This window comes from Rhodnius prolixus, unplaced genomic scaffold, assembly GCF_049639745.1.
Source record: "Rhodnius prolixus isolate KJV_2025 unplaced genomic scaffold, Rpr scaffold_2, whole genome shotgun sequence".
Taxonomy (NCBI): domain Eukaryota; kingdom Metazoa; phylum Arthropoda; class Insecta; order Hemiptera; family Reduviidae; genus Rhodnius; species Rhodnius prolixus.
The window spans coordinates 13,696,703-13,720,318 of record NW_027411592.1 but is presented as its reverse complement, the minus strand read 5'-3'; the positions used below and the strand labels follow the sequence as shown (position 1 = coordinate 13,720,318).

General features: G+C 31.8%; 1 protein-coding gene across 4 annotated transcripts in view; it reads left to right on the top strand.

The window, feature by feature from the left end:
• The first annotated feature begins 221 nt into the window (after positions 1-221).
• LOC141449009 (proton-coupled amino acid transporter-like protein acs) overlaps positions 222-23,616 on the top strand; it is a 30,585-nt gene continuing 7,190 nt past the window's right edge. Inside the window, exons 1-3 of one of the 4 annotated variants that reach the window (XM_074117995.1) lie at positions 222-369; positions 23,209-23,289; positions 23,376-23,492. In XM_074117995.1, the coding sequence (XP_073974096.1) occupies positions 23,240-23,289; positions 23,376-23,492 (167 nt within the window). In that variant the 5' untranslated portion in view covers positions 222-369; positions 23,209-23,239. Of the gene's footprint in view, positions 370-4,207; positions 4,364-15,499; positions 15,636-21,683; positions 21,927-23,208; positions 23,290-23,375; positions 23,493-23,616 lie in introns of those variants that run through there. The other 3 variants (XM_074117994.1, XM_074117997.1, XM_074117998.1) reach the window with 3 other exon arrangements.

Genomic DNA, 23,616 nt, shown 5'->3' with positions numbered 1-23,616 from the left:
CCAGTCTAGCGCAGTTGTAAATATTCAATCCAAATTGAAAAACAAAATTATTTAAATTCAATTAACAAAAATAAATACAAAACTTTAATGCATGTACACATTGCTAAGAATGTTGATCACGAATATGACATGTGCCATTTGGTAGGATTCTTTTTTAATGATTGAACCATTCGTGAAAAAGATGCTTAAAAATAATGATAAAGAGTTAAAAGTGGGATGCGGTGCCAAAATTGTGTGTTAGTGGGATGTCTGAGATCTATTTCTGTGTAGTTATATTCTGGGCAGTATGGTCAGTGAGTGCTAGTGCAACGACTACTCAATACTGTGGGAACTCTGATATATTGCAGCCTATTTATCTCTTTACAAGCAGTAAGTTTGTTTAATTAGTAATAATAATGTGGCAATTTCATTATAAATATATACATATTTATCTCGCTAACAACAATGTCTCCTAATTCTGATGTGAAAAATTATTGATTTTTTTATTGCAAACCGTAAGAGTTCTTCCCTTTTAAAAATCATCCAATTAATAATGAATTAACTATTGTGACTATCTAATAATTGCTGAGTTCGAAACGTTTCCAGGACAATGACGCATATCGTGTCAAGTTTACAGTTATAAAGTGATATACACATAGGGACAAACACTTTAATCGTACGATGTGACAGATGTTTGCCGACTGAATTAACGTTTGAAATTATGGTTATTTAAGTACCATTTTTAGTCTATAAGCATAGTTTCAGAGATCACGATCTGAAAAATGTTAACATTGAAAGAAACCAAAGAAATGTGACAGATTAGTTTTAACCATAGTTTGATGTAGTAACATATCAATTTTTAACTCTGTTACAAGTTGAAAATCTCAATTTTTTTTTTTTTTCAATTTAAGACATGTCAACATGGACATTTCGGCAAGAGGAGCTTACCAGTGCAATGTCCGAATACTGTTAAGTGTGGTGATACTGAGCTAGGTTCATCTTTGGATATGTCTTGTTTGTGATATTAGACTGGGATAAATGCAAGGGCATCAAAATTCCTAAATTAGTTGTGCCCACAGCAAAATTTAAGAAGTAACTTCAATGGATCATCCGTAGTAGAAAAGATGATCTCAGATTTGCCACTTCTACAAAGATCGTGCATATATTCCCATCAAATATATTCTATTTATTCTATTTTAATAATACTGATATTCACGATTCGCTGATTCACTAAATGAAAGCAGAAATGCTTGAATTCAAAGCTTTTAGTTATTTCATTTAGTTATTAAGGCTTTTACTTATTTCATCTCTGAAGTTATAAAGTAAATTCTAGATGATTGTTCGGTGAACTAGATCATTACAATTCCAATAATATTCAAAGAGCGACATTTATAAATAGTTCTTGATATTGTTAAAAGGTAGCAGCACGTCACGGGAGGCGACTGATTTATTTACTTTTAATTATAAATATATGGAAAGATAAAAAGTTGTAAAAAAAACATGAATTGTGACTTGCAAATAATCTATTTATAATGAATAATATTAATATACAAATTATCGCAATCTATATTGAAATCTAAAGGATTTGAACCAATAGAATGCTATGGAAAAGTAAAAAATGTCCAGATTACATCACATTTTAATGCTGATCTCTCTGAGAGCTACTTTTTGCCCGAAATTTGTGAAAAAGTTCCTCAAAAATTCAGTGATTATTTTGCCAACGTGAAGAGGTGACATAAATCAGCGTTATATCGTCCTTAGGGTATTGAAGGTTTAGGAAACATCTCCACAGGGCTCAATGGAGACTCCCAAGGCAGAGTGGAACACGGTCCCTTGAATTCTGTTTGATTGTATTGCAAAAATGTTCGTAATCCAGCACTTTTGGAACTGAGAAGATAATGGCAAAAAACGTCGAGCGAGAAAATCCCTGAAGTTTTTTAAAAAAAGACAGGATTCTCCAACTAGGTGTTAAATCTCTATTGGATGAGATGCCTAGCGACCACTAGAACACCGAATCTATTTATCCAAGTTGTTGCACAGCTGATGACAGCACAAGAGAAAGGGCTTAACTCAATGGTAGCAAGGTTGTAATTTTACCCTGGAAGTTAAGCATCAAACTCTCTTTCTAAAAGCCTCTTGAAGCAATCCATGAACACAATCAGGAAGCTGACAGTGCCTATGTGCTGACCCCAGTCCCCAAAGGTTTCACATGATGCGGATATTGGCTAGTTAGGCTTAAGTTCGAAGAATATCTGGAATAGACATTCTCTTTAAAGCAATTAAAGTGACCTTGAGGGGGTGCATTGATTTAATTCTAAAACTCAAACCACGTGTGCGAGTAATGCTGCTTGTCAATGTGAACGAACCGAACCATTACTTAGTACTTCATAAAAACGGATGAAAAATATGTCTAGCTTACACCCCCATTTAATAGCACAAGTTCTGAAACTAGAATTTGTAATAATTACAATAAGAGAAAGCGTGTGAGTGTCTCACACATTTTTTGAAAAACATTTATCTTTAAATTAAAGAGCATCGTTCAATATTTGGAAATTAAAATTAAAACATGTCAAGTCAACTAGAAACTATGCGAGTCAGCGAAAAGTGTGAGAAATAAAGAAGACAGCTGAATGAAGTTGATAGGAAAAGAAACAAAATGTTAACAGGCTAAGTGAATGTAGGCGGCGCAAACAGTCTGCAGCTTTATAAAAGATATTCAGTCTAGAACCTTCCTTGATTATACATAATTAGGAATTTGACCCTGTCTCAGTGAATTATTTATGCCCTCAAGAACACAGCACATTTTTTTATCTTAAAGACGTTCGCTTCAAATTTATCGTTCAGTTCTTAAACATCTATTTCTTTTATTATTTTTTGTAATGTTCACACTTAGAAGATAAACTGAAAGCAAACATATTATTACTTACATATTTGTTTTAGTCACTAGACTGTTAAATCCAAATATTAATTAAATGATCATTATTTTTAACTTTATTAATCTCATTACTTTGTCAACTTGATAACTTTATAAACTGTACAAGATGGAAAATTATTACATTTCTTGAAAACGTGGATTGGCTTCGCAAAGCAGGACAGTTTCAAAGATTTCCTGTCACAATTCAGCGATCAGTTCATGTTTAAAGCAATAATTCCGCCCCAGTCCACGGCACCTAATTTGGAGCGTAAAGGTTGCTGAAAAAACAAACCTATCTTTGCTTACTTAACAATTAGTCATTTATTTGACATGTACGCCAAAGCAATGCTATTTATATAAATTTTTGTAGATTATAATTATTTTTGTTTGAATAGTTGTCAGGTTAATATTGCAGCAAAAATTATTACCCGAACCTCAATGCATTATAAAATAAAATTTACATTACGTTTATTTAGAAATGTATATACTTAAAGCTATTCCTTGAAATAAACCTGTAGATAACAGTGAAGAGCGCTGAAATACCTGTACAAACCAGGGTACCCTGAACAGTAGTCTTCCAGAAGGAAAACCATTAAATCTAAATATTATAAAAATAACGATTAATAAATTGGATATTTGAGCATTGTTGCTACATAAGTTATAATAAATTAAAGTGATGGTGGCAAGAAGTACAAATGTTCTTAAAGTAAGACGTTTCGGATATCCTAGTGTTTTTATTCAGAACCTGCATAATATCAAGAAGCATATGGAGCAAGAAGATTCTCCCGACAAACGTTGCATAAGTTTGATTATCGCATTTTTAGTACTTTGAACATAGTATTTTGCCTCAACTACTAAGGAATTGAAAATTACCACATTTATGAGGGGACATTATACATTATTAAAATAGAATAGAGTAGAATAAAATGGAATACAGAACATTATTCATTATTAAAATTGATAAGACAATTCCATATTAGTGCGAAGCAGGCTGAGTGAATGTAATTAAGAAGCTGATAACTAACTCACAGTAATTTTTTTTAAAATAACTACATTACAACAAAAGCCCAACTTAATGGATAACTAAACACAAATACGAAACAATAATAATAACCCGTCAATTATCACAAACTTGTTAACAAAAAAATTGCAGCGCATTTTAATTTCAGTCAGTTGTTATTTTTCTTTGAATTGGTTCATTTGTTTAACTTACAACCAGTTTTCTTCCAAGCATACAGTTGCTTCTTGTTCTAGCGTTGTTAGTGTATAGTTTCAATTGCTAATAGTTTGCAAGTTAATTGACCCACCGGCTCACTGAGAGTGGCTGCAAAACAATAAGCGTTAAGATTCAATCATGGAGCCCCACCAGCGATCAACTGTAACTCTCCCACTTCTCAGTAGTAATTCAAACAGTCAAGATCACAGTTCAACTGCACAGTCAACGTTTCATTGCCAATCTTCATCCCTCATGTGAGTAGACAGATTTTTCTGACAATTTATTTATTTCCTGCTAAGCAATAGAATCTTTTCAAAGTGGCGACAACCTAGGGAATATCGAAAAAAATCCAAGTTAGTGGGATATTAATTGTCGATTTTTAAATCCTATTTGCAAAGATAAGGAAAAAATTTCTACCTAAATAAAATGGGTCAATTTTTCAGCTATCAAAGTAATAGAATTGAGAGGGGCATACTAAGGAGGCAGTAGTTAGAATAAGCTCATTTATTACTGCATGCTAAGTTTTGTCTGGCTTAGTTTCTTGTTAATAAATTGAGAAGCTATTTCGTGCCATGTGGACGCCAGTTTGTTCAAAATTTATGTTATTTCCCTAAAACTACTCCGTACAGCTTTAAAATAAGACTGGAGTCAGGAATTGAGCAGGTTAGGGTGCGCATTCTGAAGAGGATGTTGAAGTTGTTCATTAATTTGTGTTAGGTGTCCCAAAGTGGTGCCTGACATAATCGGAAAATTTCGTAATCACTGTTTAAGCATAAATGTGAACAATGCAATTAACTCGCGGTTCAATGTACAATACAGATATAATGGTACTTTGGACCTAGGTTCAGAACCAGCATCATCAAGTTGAGAACTATTTGTCAATTGAAATTTTCCTTAAAGAATAGAATTAGATGCTGTTTCCATAATAGTTCTTGTATTGTAAACAAATTGGTGCACAATAACGCAATCGCAATGAATTCGAGAGCCTCCATCATATACTGATTGTTTATCCTGTAGATGAGCCTTCAAGAGCACATTATTCCCTCTAGGTAACAGAAGGTAGACTGCTTGCTATCCCTAGCAGATAGAAATCAATCATTATTATTTTATTTTTGTTCCCTGTAAATATATTTAAATTGAAATCAAACATTTTGAATGAATTGTTGATTGTATGATCAGTATTTTTTACTGCAATAAAAAAAAATATATTTATTTTTTAAGAGCAGTTATAATTTATTGTTTCATCTGTATTTAGGAATTGGATTTATTCTTTTTATTAATAATTTATTTATTTTAAATTATTTAATTTATGTTCATATTATGGCTCATTATTCAGCAATATGATTTGATTTATTTATCTCTTCATTTTTATAAAAGATTATTTTTTATTTTACATTTTTTGTATGTTAATACAATACTCATTTGTTCGGCTTGTGCTTCATAAATTATTTAAAAAATAAAATAAAAATATATTAGAATAGATATTTACAAGATGGAAAGTAGGTCTAGTAATAATGAGAGCTTGTTGAAGGCTTTTAAAATCCTGAATATGAGACGAATTAACAAATTTTAACAAACAACTGAACTAAAATACTAACAAATTTTCCTAGCCAAATCAATATGTAATTTTTAAAATTTGCAATTGCATATTACAGCATTTTTCTTTTCGTTTTTTCTAGCTTAAATTTAAGGCGGCCGAACTCTTTTTACTTTTTTAGTAGGCCTTTTTTCGTAGCAAACAATACTAACTCAGGACAGTGAACCGTAAAAGATTCTTAGAGAAAGAAAATCTAAGGAAAATCAGCTGAATTTGAAACTGGGTTTTTCCCTAAGGTTCTCTTCAGTACTAATCTTTTTTTCAAAATTGAAGAAAGAAGTGCTACTGAATCGGAATAGAATTGTTTATGTAATAAATAACTGCAGCGACATGCATCTGAATCTTCCACATCTTCTGTTCGTTATCCTCTTCTCGATCTAAATGTTATTTCATGTAATAAATAACTGCAGCGACATGCATCTGAATCTTCCACATCTTCTGTTCGTTATCCTCTTCTCGATCTAAATGTTATTTCATGTAATAAATAAGCAGACAAATGAGGGATTAAAAAGTGCCACTTCACGATGTGATTCTAATGAGATGGAATATAATTCCCTTAAGTGCACTGCTATTTTAGGAATACTTCTCTATAGCCTGTAAATGGAGGTCCTGATAGCTCTGTGTAGCAGTTTTTTTTTTTTTTCATAAATATTACAGAATCATATTTTAATTACATTCCAAATATATATATAAGAAATGGTTGGGAAAATACCACTTCATCGTTTAAATTTTATAGTTTCCGAATCTCAAGAAACTGACATCATGTCATCATTGCTTTAAATAGCCAAAATTGTGACTTTTCCTGCGATTTATTTTTATATGTAACTTTATTTTCTACCACTCCAAGTATATTTGATAAAATTTTTCGTGTTGGAAGAAAATTTGCCTATTTAGAATTATGTAATAATTTACTATAACAGGAAGTTCAGAACAAGATTGAGTATTTTTTTAATAGTTTTGTTGCTATCTCAGGAAGTGTTGTAATCGCATCTAAATTTTCTAATTGAGTTGTCAACGGAAACACTTGGTTTTGATATACTCCGAAAACAAATCTGTGATCAAAATAAAAATACATATATTTACACCAAATACTCTTGTTCTAAGCAATCAATGTTTAAACGTTTAGCTTGAATAACACCAACCACAATTAGTACTTGATTTATTTAGATTGAATATGGGGAATCTGATCTATTTATTAAAGGAAATGATTTAAGAATGAAGAAAACAATTTGTTTATTCTCTTAATAATATAATGATCTTTCAAAATTAGCCTTCCATTTTAGAAAATGCCATTAAATCACTATTTAAAGTAATTAGCTAATGATTGCGGCTTTCATAAATTTGCTAACTTGAAAATAAAGACTCCAGCGATCACTAATTGTTACACACACAACACAATTATGCACATGTTTAAACCACTGTGAAATATTTCTTGATTATTTTAAAGAAAAAAATTGTGGAAATGCCGATTTGAATTGTTTACTCGTTAGGAGAGAAGTTATTGCACCTATTAATGAGTTTAATAATATCAGTAACCAAGGCTACCACGCTGCCTAGCTGAGGAAGGTGTTGTGCGTGAAAGCTAAAAGGTTCTAGGTGTCATCCCAGCTCAAGTGGCTATGGAAAGATGAACAAAGACGCTAATGTCCTAACGCGGTTCTGCTGTAAAAACCTTCCTCTAACCGCCTGTGAAAAGAAGTGGAATTTGTTGCTCACAACAGCATGAAGTTTACATCATAGTTGAAGAAATCTTCAACCGTTTCTTGCTTGAAATCGGAATATATTCCACTTAAGATTATCAGACACAAGGAACAGATATACTATTGGAAAACTCCCGGTTTATGACACCAAATGTGGTAATTAGGCTTTAAACTCCGTCTAAAGATTTAGGCGGTTGACCAGAACAGTATGTAACACTCTTAGGGAAAACATAACGAGACAGTACCCAAGAAACCCTAAAAAATGGTTCAAACGAGACTGTACCCGAGAACCCCAAAAGTGGTTCAGTACATTATAAAAAAGGAAATAAAGTTTTGAATTTTTCTTCAGATAAGACGAAGTAACATACACATAATAAAAAATGCTTCACAGAAAGTGCAATAACATTACCCCAGCAGCAAACTGTAGAATGGTAATCTACCTTCTAACAAACAAAATATTAAAAACTTAATAATAAACAATAAAATATTAAATCATTAATTGTGGCATGTGGAAACCTTAACAACAATGTTTGTTATCTAAAACTAAACCTAATTCGGTGCTCCTTATGTTAATACTTAAACTTTTAAAGTATTTTCATTCCATTGAAAGTCCATTCAATTCTGAAGGAAGAAGACCCTCTTCTGAAAGCTACATCTTGTTTGGTGAATATTAAATTATAAAACATCGTCTTAACATTTCTTCACTGTACGGATAATAAAGTTTAATTTGATTTCCTAAAGAAATTTTAATTAATGCAAAATTTAGGCCATAATTAAAAAAAATTGCAATTAATCCATAAAATTAATTAATTTATGGAGTCTAAACTAAATGAGTTTCCTGTCCAATTCCAAACTTTCTGCAACGCATTGAAATGGGTGCCGTTAAAAATTGCCCACTAAAAAGTGAAGAGTGTTTAAAGTCAAAAAGTCATGAGGCCTGGTCAAAGTTCTGGAATAAGTTCTAATCAAGAAAAAAGGCATTCTTTATGCAGGTGGGACATTTTTTTTTGGGATCAGAAACGCATTGTTTGCCCCACCGTAATATAAAGAGCCCATTTCCGTTTAAATTAGTAAAATAGCATCTGGAAGTCCTACAGGACATAATTGCAAAACAATTTTGATATTTGGAATAGACATTTTTAAACTGCTAGCTGGACGGAAACGCATATTTCCAAGCTACCAGAATGGCTGAAACCCTGTACATCAACGGATCTCAGGAAACAGACTGTTATAGTAGGGTTAAGCGTCATATTAAAAAAAATAAATGAGAAAAATTATTTGTACATTGCTCCAAGCCAAATTTTTTCATCAATTAATATTGTTAATTGAATAGAATTCAATCAAATTTTAATTAATATAAAATGCCGTCATAAAGGGCGATTAATCCAAATGCTGATCGACTATACATCCTAAAAGTAATAAAGTACATATGCTATTATGTGTGGCAAGATCCATTTGACAAATTGATCAGAATTCTATTTCGATTTGAATTAAGATGAGAAGGAAATGAGGCAGTTTTCACGTAAAGAATCGAATTTTAATAACGAATCTCTGCAAAGAAAAATAAGATAAAACAAAGTAATACTTCCTTCGTGTTCAACTTTAAGAGAGAGGTCGATCTCGGCTAGTGCCGGGCGGAAAATTATTATCTATGACTTCGTTTTAACTTTCCCTCATGTATTAAATGCAAACTACTAAAGGCACTCTACTAAGTGCATGCAACCAGTAGCTAACTGAACTCACTAAAGAAGAGGCGAGTATGATGAAACTACACTTCATCTATGAAACAGCGCTACATTCATTGGTTAAAGTTGTCTGGGATGTTTCAAGACAAAAGGAGGCAAACTAATGAACTATTTTGAAGATGAACGTAAAATAAATATATATACAGATGAACGAAAATAAAAGTTTTCTCAGAAACTAAAAAGTGCAACAAGTTAAAAACTTCTTATTTTGTTTTTGGCTACCAAAAGCTAAATACAAGCATCGTCGTTGTATCTACGTTGTTTTCACATCAGTTTTTTTTTGTTTTTTAATGTAAAATTTACTTGAATAGTTTTTTTTAGGAAGCGATATTTTGCAACTGAAAACACCTTCATTTAAAAGATAATATTAATAATCTTTTTCACTTGGAACGTGTAATAAATAAACGATATTACTGTTTTTTGCATAAAATAAAAAATATTTATTTTCAAACAAATTTAAACTTTATTAAAAATTTAAGATGGTACTCGAAATGTCACGCAGTGCACCATACGAGTGCAAACTACGTTTTTATCGAGTATCCTATACTAAGTTTTTACATTCTCCTATCTAGGTGAAATGTACTGAGTTATGCCTTGTGCATTAGAATAGAGCATTAAATGGGTTACAGCAAGTAACAAGCTGAACAGAAAAGATCCAAAATCTGAAGTAACATTTTCCTGAATGGATTTTTCATTTAATCGATGTGTTTGCAATGGAAATTTGGAAATGGATCTTACGACTTTCTCTATGCACTTTTTGCACCCTCTAACTTTGCATTTACTATGCACCAACAGGTCTATAACTTTTATTAGAGTTGTTTTTTAAATCTCGAATTTATAATAGACTGCATTTTTTTATCACTCTTGAATCATATTAAGGTTTTTTAATCATAAATGATTTTGTTATTCTTCACCTAAGAACGCGGTGTGTTCCACACCCTTCGTCAACTGTGGTAACGTGAGCGGAACCCTACGTAACAAAGAAATTCCCTGTAAATGAACAATCTCTTTTTTCCCATCATCATCATAGGCTACTTATTTGTCAAGAACAGAAAGTTGTTAAAGGCCAATCAAGTGACAGTTCCATTCTCTATTCTGCTTTGTTTGGTTTTGTCCCAACCGAAATAACAATTTAGTTGTCGATAATGCGGCCCACTCTCGTTAACATGTGATTCCACTAACAGTTTTGAGTCGGACAATGTAATTGCGGATCAATAAGTTAAGCAATTAGTATGTTTATTTTTTAAAACCATTTCTCTATTTTTTTACGTGTGTAAAATACATGAGAAATATAAAAGTAAATTTATAATTTTAATAACAATATGCCAAATGTGGCAACATATTGCAAATATTACATTTTATTTTACATCAGAAAATTCAGTAAATTAACTATGCGATTAATAGTGGAATGCACTTATCCATTAATAGGATAGTTGAAGGATGTAAAATGAAGGCGACAGCACTCAATTGACCCCAGTAAACAATCAATGCTATCATTGGAACATTAATAATGTTAGACAAGTGATGCTCAAGGCCGTAAGTGTTCCCATGTATGAGTGTGTAGGCGGCTGGGTAATCGTGATCCTCTTCGGATGGAAAACTTACATTTTTCCGTATTTTCACCAGTTATCTGCTGCTTGTGCGCAGTGTTGACTAGAAATGTCTAAACACTTCTTCGGGTCAAAGAAGTTTCATTTTGTCCCCATAAGAATAGAAATGAAATGTTCACTAATAGTGTGTTAAATAGTACAGTAGAACCCAGTATTCTCCATGGAATATTGTAAAATGTGCATTCCAGGACAAAGTGCTGAAAGCTCATTTTCATTTTGTTTTCTTTTTTTTTTATTCTGGAACCACGAAAACTTTGTTTTTCGAAGACGAATTTTGCCTCCGATTTCAAAGCTTCCATTTCGACAGCCAAAAGAATGTAAAAAAACAGTCTTGGAGTGCTGGCAGAATGAAAAAGGGCTGAAACTTTTTTTATGTTGTGCGTTTATAAAAACATTTAGTGAAAAGAAAAAAAAACTTTTTAAAAAAAATAGAAATAATCTAAGACAATTAAAAAAATAGGACTCAATAAGTGTTTCAAATTAGCCAGACTAAAATGTTCATTGATTAAGTCATATTTGATATTAAGATTGTTTAAAAGCAACAGGTCACGGGCCAAAGCGTCACTAGTTATGAATGGAATACTACCCAGTGCCAAATTGGTAGACGCATGACACAATGCTAATAACAATTTGTAAAATAATATCTCGATTAACATCATTATTTGACTAACACTATTTTGTTTTTATCTTACTACACATTAAATGTTGGGAACTCCTCGATATTAACAGGAACAAAATGTTAAACTCCATTTTATCACTGATAAGCCTGTTTCTGTTTGGGGCACCCACATTGATAGCCAACATCATTTCTGTCAGTGTAATTTACACAGGAGGTGCAGGAGAGCGCTTCCTTATAAACAATTGGATTATTTTATGCAAAGAGAACAATTATCTACCAGACAAAGCCATTACACACTGAAACAAAACATTCTGAGCTGTAGTATGCCTCCTTGACATTGCAACACAAGTTAGAAGCTGACTGAACCAATCGAAGGTGTTTTTTTTCTTTAGCCATGGTGGTTACTGTGCAGCAGGCTCCTCAGCCACTCATACCATCCTTGAAGACTTTCAATTCTCGATCCGCAAAGGGGGGGGAAACTTTGTTGTGCCTTTCAGCTCTCAACAGCATGTGTCACACAGCAATCCCACATGGAATTTTAACTTTATACGCGGCAAAGTCTCTTAGAAAACCGCCTGATTTTCTGAGAAAGACCTCATCTCGGATGGATGATATGAAGAGCAAAGGTAATTAGATAGATAGATAGATAGATAGATAATGCCTTTATTTTACAAAAAAAAAAGTATTCTATACATGTATATAAACAAAAATTAACAAAGACTACGCTTGGTCACTGACCATCAGCGGAGTTTGTGCTACATAACTTAAGTAATGTCTTCCCCTGAATATAGTATAATAATAAAAGAGAAAAATAAGTAAATAAACTGAAGCTTCATTATGTAAAAAATAGTAATAATAATAATAATATTAATAATATTAATAATAAAAAAAAAAAAAAAAAAATATAAAATAAAATAAAATAAAATAAAAAATAAATAAATAGACATAAAAAATAAACTACCAGCAGTAAATAAAACCCTGAGTAACTTTGGAAACATATAAAATTAAAAGTGCAATCAGTAATTAAATTCTAATATTAAACTGAATCTATATTTCCAGGCTTCGTTGCAATATCTGATTAGCGGTAACCACCCTCCTAATCCATTTAAATATGAGATCAACTCTTCTTTTGATAGAGTATTCTTGCAAAGGTAATTAATTATTCTAATTAGTTTAGCTGAATGACCTCGACTAGCTCACTCTGAGATATCATATCTGGTTTAACCTTGCTCTTCGTCCACAACAGGATCTTTTTTGTAGTTTAGCCACTTCAAAGATCAATGAATGCCACTCCTACATACAAACAAACAATTCACTTCCTATTTTTAAAAACCTAATCTGCCCGCTCAGTTAATGTTTATTTGGGAACTATTGTGTGCTCAATTGAACTAAGGCACCCCCAAACAAAAAAATCAATAGATTACTAAATAACGGATCAACAGCAATTTCTATTTGACTGTGAAATTACAGTTTTCATATTTTACATAATTTTGTTGGGAAAACAGCAGCCCATCGAAATTCGCTTTAACGGTAGGAAAGAAATCACCGAACAAAAAGAGAATTTAGGCTCACTTTTGTGCCACCCACAAAATTAGATCGTGGCGCGAATGGTTTCTGATCAAGATTCAAATCAATCGTAAGTCTTCAATTTTGAATATGGAACATCATCAGTTTCTCTTTTTTTTGCCTTCTTAGTTAAATAAAGAATATTTTTTGAATTTAATGGAACTAAATATATTAATTTTTTTACATAACGCAATAATCTGCTTGTAATTAACTATATTACTTAAAACATATTTTAATATCGTTTATTACTTTCTCTGTAAAACTTACTGATACAAGCGTATTAATGAGAAATTGCACTCGATATAAGATGCACTATTTAATAATACACAATGTGTGGAAAGTATTTTCTCTTTTTAACATTTTAACTAAAATTAGAATTTTTTTTCAAAAAAAAAACATGTTTTGATAAAGAGAGAGAAAATTGTTTTCAGCAAATAATTTCATCTTGAAAGTGTTAAGCTTCAAGAGCTCAAAATTGTAAATTGAGATATTAAATTTTTTCACAAAGATTTTTTTTAAATTAAAAAAAAAAATATATGTCTAAAAACACTTACGGAATTTATTGTAATTATAATTCTGATCTGAGTACACTTAAATTAAACTGATATGAGTATATGTACTTGTAAGTACTTAAAAGTACTTGGGTATTATCACTTTTCTTTCAAATTATGTTCATGAAAATTGATTTTAACGGATGATCTAGGGAAGCTGGAGTTACAATTCATTTAAAAGAACTGTTTTATTTTAAAGTCACTGACTTGAAGAATCTTAATATTAGGGCTCAATAAAGTTTATAGAATAAATCATGAACGGTAGGGTTCAGAAGGGCAATATTATAAACGAACTGCCCACTTCCGGCCAGCGAATATTCCAGACTTATAAAATTAAAATAAGCACACATCCGTAATAAATAATTGTCCCACATCCTTATTCGAGATTATTCTTTGTATAGTAAAGATAGATCTCTCAAAATAAAGACCAACAAATATTTGCTATTTGCTAGGAACAATAAAGCAAAAATAAATTTAAATTTTAGAAATTAATTTAATAATTTAATATCAAGATAATCGAAACCATGAGTAATTCGTGAGTATTTGATATTAAATTTTATCTCGTGCCCAAAACCCAGAATACTATAAACTTGTTTTTCAGTAAGATACAAATCCGATTTCGGAAATTGGCTTCTTCGTAGTGGCTCGTAGAAAAATATTTTAGGCAAACAAAAATCCTGCAAGTGGCCGTGAAAATTAAATTATTGGGCCGGGAAATCGAGCTATTCGTCTAGACAGACTGGCGCTGTTTGTTCGTCACAGGTTGAAAGCAGACGTATTTTTGTTTAATTCCTAATCAATACTCAAAATAGATTTGCACAATTTATTTGCACTTTTTTTAAAAAAGCCTTTTATATTTTTAGCTTTTGAGAATTAATTTTTCCATTTTATTTTAAGTTACAATTTTCAAAGTAAAATTTGGTGGGTGTTTCAAGGGACACACTTGACCATCGGCCCTTTAAGCTTTTTGTCTGAAGTAATAGTTAGGTGCCAATTCTGGCGGTAAAGAATCCTGTTCCAATAAAAGGCCATTCTTGCACACTGTTGCCTTTATCCTTGGCGAAGAAACTGCAGATTGAAAAACGAGAGATTTCTTCTTACTACACCTCTAGCAATCACAGACAATCTCCTATTCAAAGAAGGCTCCTCGATATTGAATAAAGCGATTCCATCAAGTTACCACTTTTCAGAACGGAGGAAGTTGAAAGCCACGAGCATCAACCCTCTCCTCCGGATAGGGTTTTTTGAAGAATGAAAGTTCAAAAGTGTCATCTCTCGATCCAAGAGTTCCGATTCACGAATGTCCGCTTATTCATCAGTTAAATACTTCAGGTCGAATTTCATTCGGTTTTTTCTGATGTTTATAAGTCTAGAGTGAATGGAAGCAAGCAAAGGTGACTTCTTCGGCACTCTTATCATCTCTGCGATTAACTGAAAAGTTATAAATGGCAATTCCTCAAAAGGATGTTTTTCCATACGAGCCATCGTATATATATTGTAAGAGTAAGACGTCCTCCGCGCTGCCATCTTTATTGGTAACTTTTTCACCTTACATCTTGTCAGATGTCTCTGAAGACAAAGATAGCCTGTCAACAAGCTGCCCTAAGACTGTGTAACTTTAGTTAAATAATTGTGTAACGCTCCGCCAGTGTACCTTTGCACTTCACTTGTGTGAGACCCGAAACTGTTGCGCGCAATGGTAAATTAATACACCCTACGGAGGTACAGTTTGAACGGTGAAGTTCAGACGGTATACCTGGGTACAGTATCACTCTAACATAGTCCATTAATTAATTGTGGGACATTTCGATAAAGTATAAAATATCTTAAAGAAAGCTACATCGGAATAATGTTCAATTTATTAATATAGAATTTATTTTATATTTTTCTACTATCTACAAAGAATGATAAAATGAACGGCAATGATCAATACAATGATGAAAGATAAATGTGTCGATGGCAATAGTGAATTCGGATATAAACAATTGCATTCATCTGAAACGAAAGATTATCAAGTGTAGGAGGTTGATATATCGAACGAGCGAACTGCGCAAGGGCGTTCTATTGCTCTAGAAATGGAGCACAGTCCAACCGAGGGCATGGATCCGATCACAGCAGTCAAAACATCAAACGAATTCGTATGTATCTCTACCAATGTAGTTAATAACTAACTCATAACATCATGCATCAAATTATAGTAGATAATACATAAATAATTTTTTAATGTTTTTTAATTACGATATAATAAAAATATTGAATACTAAATATTACAATATATTTAACAATTAAAAAAAAGAAGAAAAATATCGTAGTAATTTTCTGCTAACTGTCCCTCGTTATTAGCAAATGCAGTTCCACTTTTCCTAACTTCTGCTCCACAGAACACTGATTACGTATGACGTGACGTCTCAAATGCAGGGAAATATTTAATAAATAATTACAGATTTAATTTTATATTTTTCATTTACATATAAAAAGGCTAATTACTAAATGAATTACTAATTAATCCAAACCATCAATAATGCATCTCTAACGAATATTACGATAAATAATAACAATACATTCTTCTTATAAGAAATAAGAAAAAGAAAACATTCAGAGGAAAGAAATTTAAAATAATTTCTCAGTAGCATCACACCTTTTAAAATACTAAGTTAACGCACTCAAGGGCGGAAAAAAGTTCATTCAGCAAGTCAGTAGTACTGATTCGTCCCAAATTTTTGAAGGAAAGTAAAGAATCAATTACACCAACATATTTTCACTTTACATTGTAAATTTATGGATTACATTATTTCAACCCATTCATATTAGATTAATAGTTCGTCTTTTGTACATTTTTTGACTTAGTGTTTATTGATAGAGGATTTAAAATATGAATCATAAGCCAAACATTTTTTTAAACTGAAGCTTATTGATGTTATACTTTTGAAGCTTGTTTATACCGTGAGCGGATATACTCGTGGATCTACAATATTCTCTTGAGACTGGATCTGAGAGACTCGAAGTTCAGTACTAGAGAAAGAAAAGAAACTTTAGAATAAAAATGCTAAAAATTTTAGAAGTTGACAAATTAATATCATAATAAAGACATTTAATGTTTATTTTATTTTTTAATATAACAAATTTTTGAAATGATAGTTTATGAATAGTATTGCACTTTGAGATTTGACACTTCTATGTTTCAAGAGAGGCGACTATGAGATTTTAGACAAAACCTGTCATCTAGAAATACCTCTTTACTGAATGGATTTCTCAGTTTTTTTAAATTTTCCTGTAAACAGATGGAACAGATTTTATTAGCTTGCTCTTAAAGCCAGTTGTTACAACATTTTATTGAATCGATTTTTCGGTAAAACTTATTTCAGGTGTATCACAACTTTACGAAATAAACGTACTTTTTAAGTTTTAATTGATTTCTCGAAATCGGTTCCACCTACTTTCTCTGATTTAGTAATTGCACAGAGAAAAACTTAGATCTTTAGATTTACGAAGCAAATCAATTTTGGGAAGCTCTGAAGGAATCTGCCTGTTAGGATTCATTTTAAATCAGCATTACCCAATTAAGATTCTTTCTTAAGTCAAAATAGCAACAGTAGTACCTACAGCTTTTTTAATCTTACCTATGAAAAAATACTAAAATATCTCAGCTTAATTTTTAATAAATAGACAGCATATATTTAAATGAAACTGTTGTCTCGTCTGAACTATCAGAATGTTCTACACTATTTCAGAACAGTAGTAAATCTGTAGATCTATGATGGTTTCGTTTGGTTCCACATTGTATTGAACGATCAGATTTTTTCCATGAATGACTTTCTTAATTGTTGCTGATCATCGGATTTTGGGAGTTGTCAAATATTCTGACTGGCTTGAATAGGTCGTAAAATTTGGAAACTTCAAGTATTTTTTGCTGGTAAGCACATAAAAACATTTCGAGTTAATTGGCGCCCAGAACTATTTTGAGTGCACTAATTCGCTCTGGACAGTTTTCTCTCGGAATAGAAACACTGTAAATCACCGGAACTTCCTGTGAGGAAGTTAAAGTCTAGGTTAGGCTGGTATAGAACCCGCGAGAAAATGTGCACTAAGCACTGAACAACATAAGTACTGAGGTCATTGGTGTACGGTGACCCCCCCAAGAGCATTGACGGGCCACCGGACAGAGTTCTCTCGCCAGAGATAGTACCGTTCATCACCGGGTTGCCAGCCGAAACATTAAAAAACAATAAAATCTCAATGTTCAAGAAAATCGAAATGATAGCCCTAATTTTTTTAAATCACTAGGGTAGCCCTAATTATTATTGTTACTGTAAATATTACATTTTTCTTTATGATCCAATAACATCTGTGGTCATTGTCGCCTATCATTATTATTTCTTCTAAAAGTTGATGGTTGTCGTAATATTTTCAAAATCGTTGAATTGATATTATATGCGGAAACCGGTCGATTCCCTGACCATGATGTCAGTACAGATTGCTTTAAAATTCTGAGCTTGAGCACCTTCAAAACAAAATCAGTAATTGATCATCAGTTAATAGACTTTTCAATTTGGTTAACTGATGAAGGTTCAACTGTACATTGATCGGGTTTACACTGTGCTTTAAGAATCAAAGGATGTCTACATAACTTCACAGAACTTACAACTGCGAATAATAGAAACCTAATTGTGAAGAACAAGTAAGAACGTATGTTAGCTCATGTATAAATACCATTTAGCTATAAAAATATACAAATGTTTAGGTAACTAATCAATGTTTATTTTATACTTCAAAATGTGCGACCTAAGCTAAAACATTGGAATCTCTAAAACTTAAAGAAAGACCATTCCTTTTAAATGTCCTCGTATCTATGAGAGCGATGGTTCTTAATATGCACCTTTTACATAAATCTTTAGTTCTTAGTTAAATTCTTTATAACAAATAAAATAAATAACCAATCGTTAGTTCTTAGTGTCATCAAAACTTGCCCATTTTTAAACGAGTAATTTTTGCAAAAATATTACCGCATATAGACTATGATTTCGCTTCTATAAGTTCCTCAGCATAATACTAACACTCGGTAATTTCTTCTTTGCAATATCCATCAAATATCACCATTTAGATAACGCTGCACTTTTAAATAAAGAAGAATTTGAGTTCCTACCGCTTCAGTCTGAGTAACGTCCGCTGCTTTATAATAATTTTTTACTCTGTCATTAAAATCACCCTTGGCTGAAATTGATGCACTTTCTTGGTGATCACCATTTCCGTAATGCGAGCAGTAAATTTAGAAGAAGTTAATTATTCATTTGTTACTGCTTGTCAGCCCCCAATCTCAGCTTTAACATACTATTTTGAAGAAAAAAATCACAACTGTTAAGATCAAGGTAAAATTAATTTTATACCGACAGATAAGTGAGCCAATATTACGAGAAGAATCTCTTAATGAGAGCTTGTTGACAGAGCTACTTAGCACATTTAGCGCAATAAAAACAAATTGTTCACTCATTTAGCGCTTTCTGTGTTCTTACTCTTATATTCACACCTAAGAGCTGTTCGGACTAATTCTCTTGAAGTTGTCCGGTTCGCCCGAATTACTCTATGAGAATCAGGCTAGCCCAGGAATCTGGTCCTTACCCTTTTTTGTTGCTTCTCGGTGTGATGCCTCTCCAAGACTCTAGCTAGCCAAGTTCTTGGTCTCTTCTCTGGAATAATTCTAATAATATTCGATAACCTAGGCTCCAACCTGCCTTGCAAGATGTGTGTGAGCCTTAACACATTTCAGGGAACTTTATTAATTTGATTGTAAACAACAACAAGCCAATAATTTATTTTAGTAATATAAATTTCCTGTAATGTTCAATACTATTATTTGCCTTTTTGCAAAAGCAGGGTATTGAAAATAAAAAATACTTGGAGTGAATTTGGCATCAATTATCTAAAGCAGATAGGATTGTTTGTTCACACTATTTGGCATGCAGTTCAAATTTTATTTCTGTGTGCTGCTAATTTTGGTTGAAAATATTGGATTGCACAAAAATAAAAATTTGAATCTCAAAAGAATTGGAATCAAAAGTTGTCCAAATGTATTATTTGAACATTATGATGCAAGATTTTCAGCTTTTATAATTAGAAAAGAATAAAACGAATAGCCGATTAATAAATTGCAGAAATTTAATTTAAGAGAATTACAGCTTTTCAAAAAAATTGGGTCAATTAGCAAAATGGTAGCCGAATGTTCAAGCACACTGAGTTCGTATCTAGCCGCAATTCACTTCAAACAGTCTGCACAGTTCACTTTGAGCCTCTGATAGTAGTATTGAGCCACGTATATTCCTCAAAATAACAAGGAAGCTCAGCTTAGATATTTTATTTAGTCACCATCATGAACTATAATGGCTATCTATTCAGGTTTTTCTGTAAAAAAAATTGGTCTTTAAACCAACAAAAGGTTTGGACGCTTTTGTGCAAAAGAATTGTTCACAGGCTTACTTTAGGATGAATAGAAATGCCCTGAAATCAATTTTACCAGAAACATATTGCAACTGAAAGATATAGATCTACATCAGTATACAAAACATGAAGAGTGATTATTCCGATCAAGTGATTTAGATTGAAACATTGATTGCATCTAAACGCAATTTAGAATTTGAACAGTCTATTAATATCCGTTTTGAGTGCTGGACACTCGCAGTATTTTCCGGAGAAAACCCAAAATCAAAACTATCGAACTACTTCCTGTTTTTAGAAGAAAAAGTAAAATACTTCCATATTATTTGAAATTATTATTAAATTACATTATTATTTAAAACAATTAAATCATATAAGGACAGAAATAGTGCGACCCAATTCGCAAATAGCTAACTGCACCAACAAATTACAAAGACAATATAATTTAGCTAACGTTCAATTCTTTTAAGAATAAATATGTTTAGATACATTAAAATGACACGAGGTGAGAAGTTATGCAAGGAAAACAGAAAATAAATCTCACTCGACGTATTTTAAGTAATTTGGCAAGAATGAATTTGGCACACAGATGCAAAACTTGTCAGACTATTATTTTCTCAATGAAATTACTCATTTATTTTTTTTAAAATCTTCCATGTGTTACCTGACACTTCTCCGTTTGTTCAAAGCATATATAATAAAGCATTTGCTACTAACCATAATTTAAGGGTATAATGATTCAATTATGAACGTAGAGTAAAGAAAACTAATTTATTGAAGTTGTTGATGCCAAAGTAGGTGAAGTTACCAATGTAATACAAAATATTACTAATAATAATTATATTAATGACACCAATGTTTGCAATACAAAAAGACTGGGTGATCTGCCTGTACCAGAGTTTTGTCTTACCATTTTATAAAGTTTAGTTTGAGTAAGAGAAAATTTTAGAAAACCAAGAATTTTATTCAATAAAATAAAGTCATATTTTCCTCAAGTACGAAATACCAATATAATCTATAAATTATTCTTGTTATTATTTCATAAAAGGCGTTTCAAAAAAATAAAATAAAAAAACCATTCACTGATTTAATTAAATGATTGCGGCTCAAACCTTAAAATCGGAATCGATAATCTGGTTAAATCACAACTCCATGTTTAAGCTCGTTGTGCATTTTTGTTTCTGAAACATTCTCTTCTCCCTCACTGACACAAACAGCAGTTTCCTCATCACACCTACTTCCCATAAAATTCCGGTAATTTCCAGTTTCTCTAGAATCTTCTAAAATCAATCCTTAGTTTAAAATTTAATAAAATTGAACGGCCTGGAAACAAAGTTGAAAGTAATCACGTTTAAGATGTTTTCGAGAAAGTCTCCATAATAAATAAAATAAATGGTTCAGAAAATTGTCTATCAAAACCCTTTTTCAAATTTCTTGTTGATCAATTTTTACGCAATATTTCATGTCGGATTGCTTGTATTATTTCTTTAACGTAAATTTATTTTGATTAAGGCGATTTCACAGTATGATTTGTTATTTCACAGCCACTTGATAAAGCATATTATTAAACATGTCCATTCTAAGAAAATGTTTGGGTTAAAATCTGTTAAAATTACAATTATGGCGTCTTAGTTTCATAATAAATAAAATAAAAATAAATTAATTCCAAGGAATTAATTATATTTACCAATACCATACTTCCATTGTTAAATGCAACAAAGACTATGACCTCCGTTGGCCACTAAAATAGACTTAATTCAACTTTGGATCGATTTGGTCGATATTACTAGAACGTAAAAGTTAGTCCATAAATAAATACCAAATGTTTAACTCTTGTGTAAACCGGAAAATTATGTTATTATCTTAAATAATTTTTTTTTTTTTATTAATTTAAAACATTTATAAAACTTTCAATTAGTAAATGTGAAGATTGTTGAGCTTGCTGGATTTCTTGGCTGGTTGAAAAGGTACAGACTTAACGAAAGTGGCTTCACAAAATGGTAATTAGTTTCAACAATTATTGTTTTCTCAAAGTTAGACAAAAAAACCTGCCATTAAAAAGCTTTTCCTGTCACCAATCCATATATTTAAAAATATAAGATTTAAATCAACGGACATATTCACTTAACCAAAATTTTCTCTCAGAACAGCAGTATCTGTTGAACACCCCATTTTATAAACTTATAGAATCCTGCGAGAGAAAACTAAAAAAGTATATAAATAATATAAATTGATTAATTGAAAATAAAAAGTAGGTACATATATAAATGTACAGAAATATTCTTTTTCTCGGACAGAACATTATCTGAAATTGTTGAAATTTGTCCGCGCAAACATTTTCTTACTCCTGAAATTCAGTCGAAATCCATTTTAAAAATCAATATTCAGTTGATGGAAATAAAGGTTAGATTCACAAAATTGTTATAGCAGACTTTTATAGCATAGAATAACATTACCGCAGTACTGATCGTCTAGTTTAGTTAAACTGTAAGGCAAACTGCAATCTTAGCATGGAACGACAAAAAGCTTTCTGTACTATAAAAGACCACTTGTTTAACACTGTTGGTGGAATATTTTCAATGCCGACTTACGATGTGAGTAGAGAGATTTCGAATATAACTTGATTGCTCTTTCTGATTAGCAAAGTAGGCCATGCAACCGAAGGCTTGGATTGTTGATGCGCAGAAGACATCTCTCCCTTAGTGAAAAAAACTGAAAACTTAATGTAAATTGTTAGTTTCAAGGATGCCTTGCTTTTGAGTAGTTTAGTTAGGCTACTTCAGATTTATACAAATTAATATAGTATTACAAAGTGGCCTTCATACATTTTTCTCGTCTTGAATTCATTACTCATTTTTAGTGAGATGCTGTATTTCAGACTTCTTCACATCCTTGCGATATCTCGGCCTAACAAAACTATCATCACTTATAAGCCCAAACCATTAAGCAGAACAATTAAGGCCTTCAGATTTGATGGTTGTACGCAACTATTTTAGTTTGAGTTACCTCAGCCGAAATCTACCTCATCAGCTCAGATGGTCGCTTGCAGAGACACTTTGGGATAATTCATGGAGACTTTAAAAGAAGAACATGGGTGCTCTCCCTTGAGAAAAATTATGATAATTAGAATCAGAAAAGAGGCTCTCCAGTGAAACCATCACTTTTATTATATACCTTAATAGACCGAAGACTGTCCTTCTCTAGTTATAGGATGCTTTTCGTGATTCAAAAATACAAAATTTTGTAACCAATAATTAAAAAGAAATAATAATTCTATTTCAGAAAGGGTGAAGTAAGAAATAAATCTCCCAAGATGGCGGAAAAGGGAGATATAATTATGGACAGCGTGACCATGCAGAGCAAGTTAGTGATTAAACCTAATCATTTATTTTAACTCAAATTTTATAATTACGAGATTATTAAGGCTGCCTTAATTCTTGATGTTCTAGAACAAATGGAGGAGGTGGAAGTCCTCCGTGTACGTTAACAATCGATGAGAAAACGGATGGAGATGGAGAAATTCCTTACGACCCACATGCACATCGGCAACTAGAGCATCCAACAACGTAAGCACTCTTAATCAATTAAGTTCCAAATTATAGAGCAAATGATTATGTTAGTTATAAGGTGAAAACCTTGTATTAACAAACACATAAGTCAGAAAAGTAATGAAAGCAATATCTTTTTAAA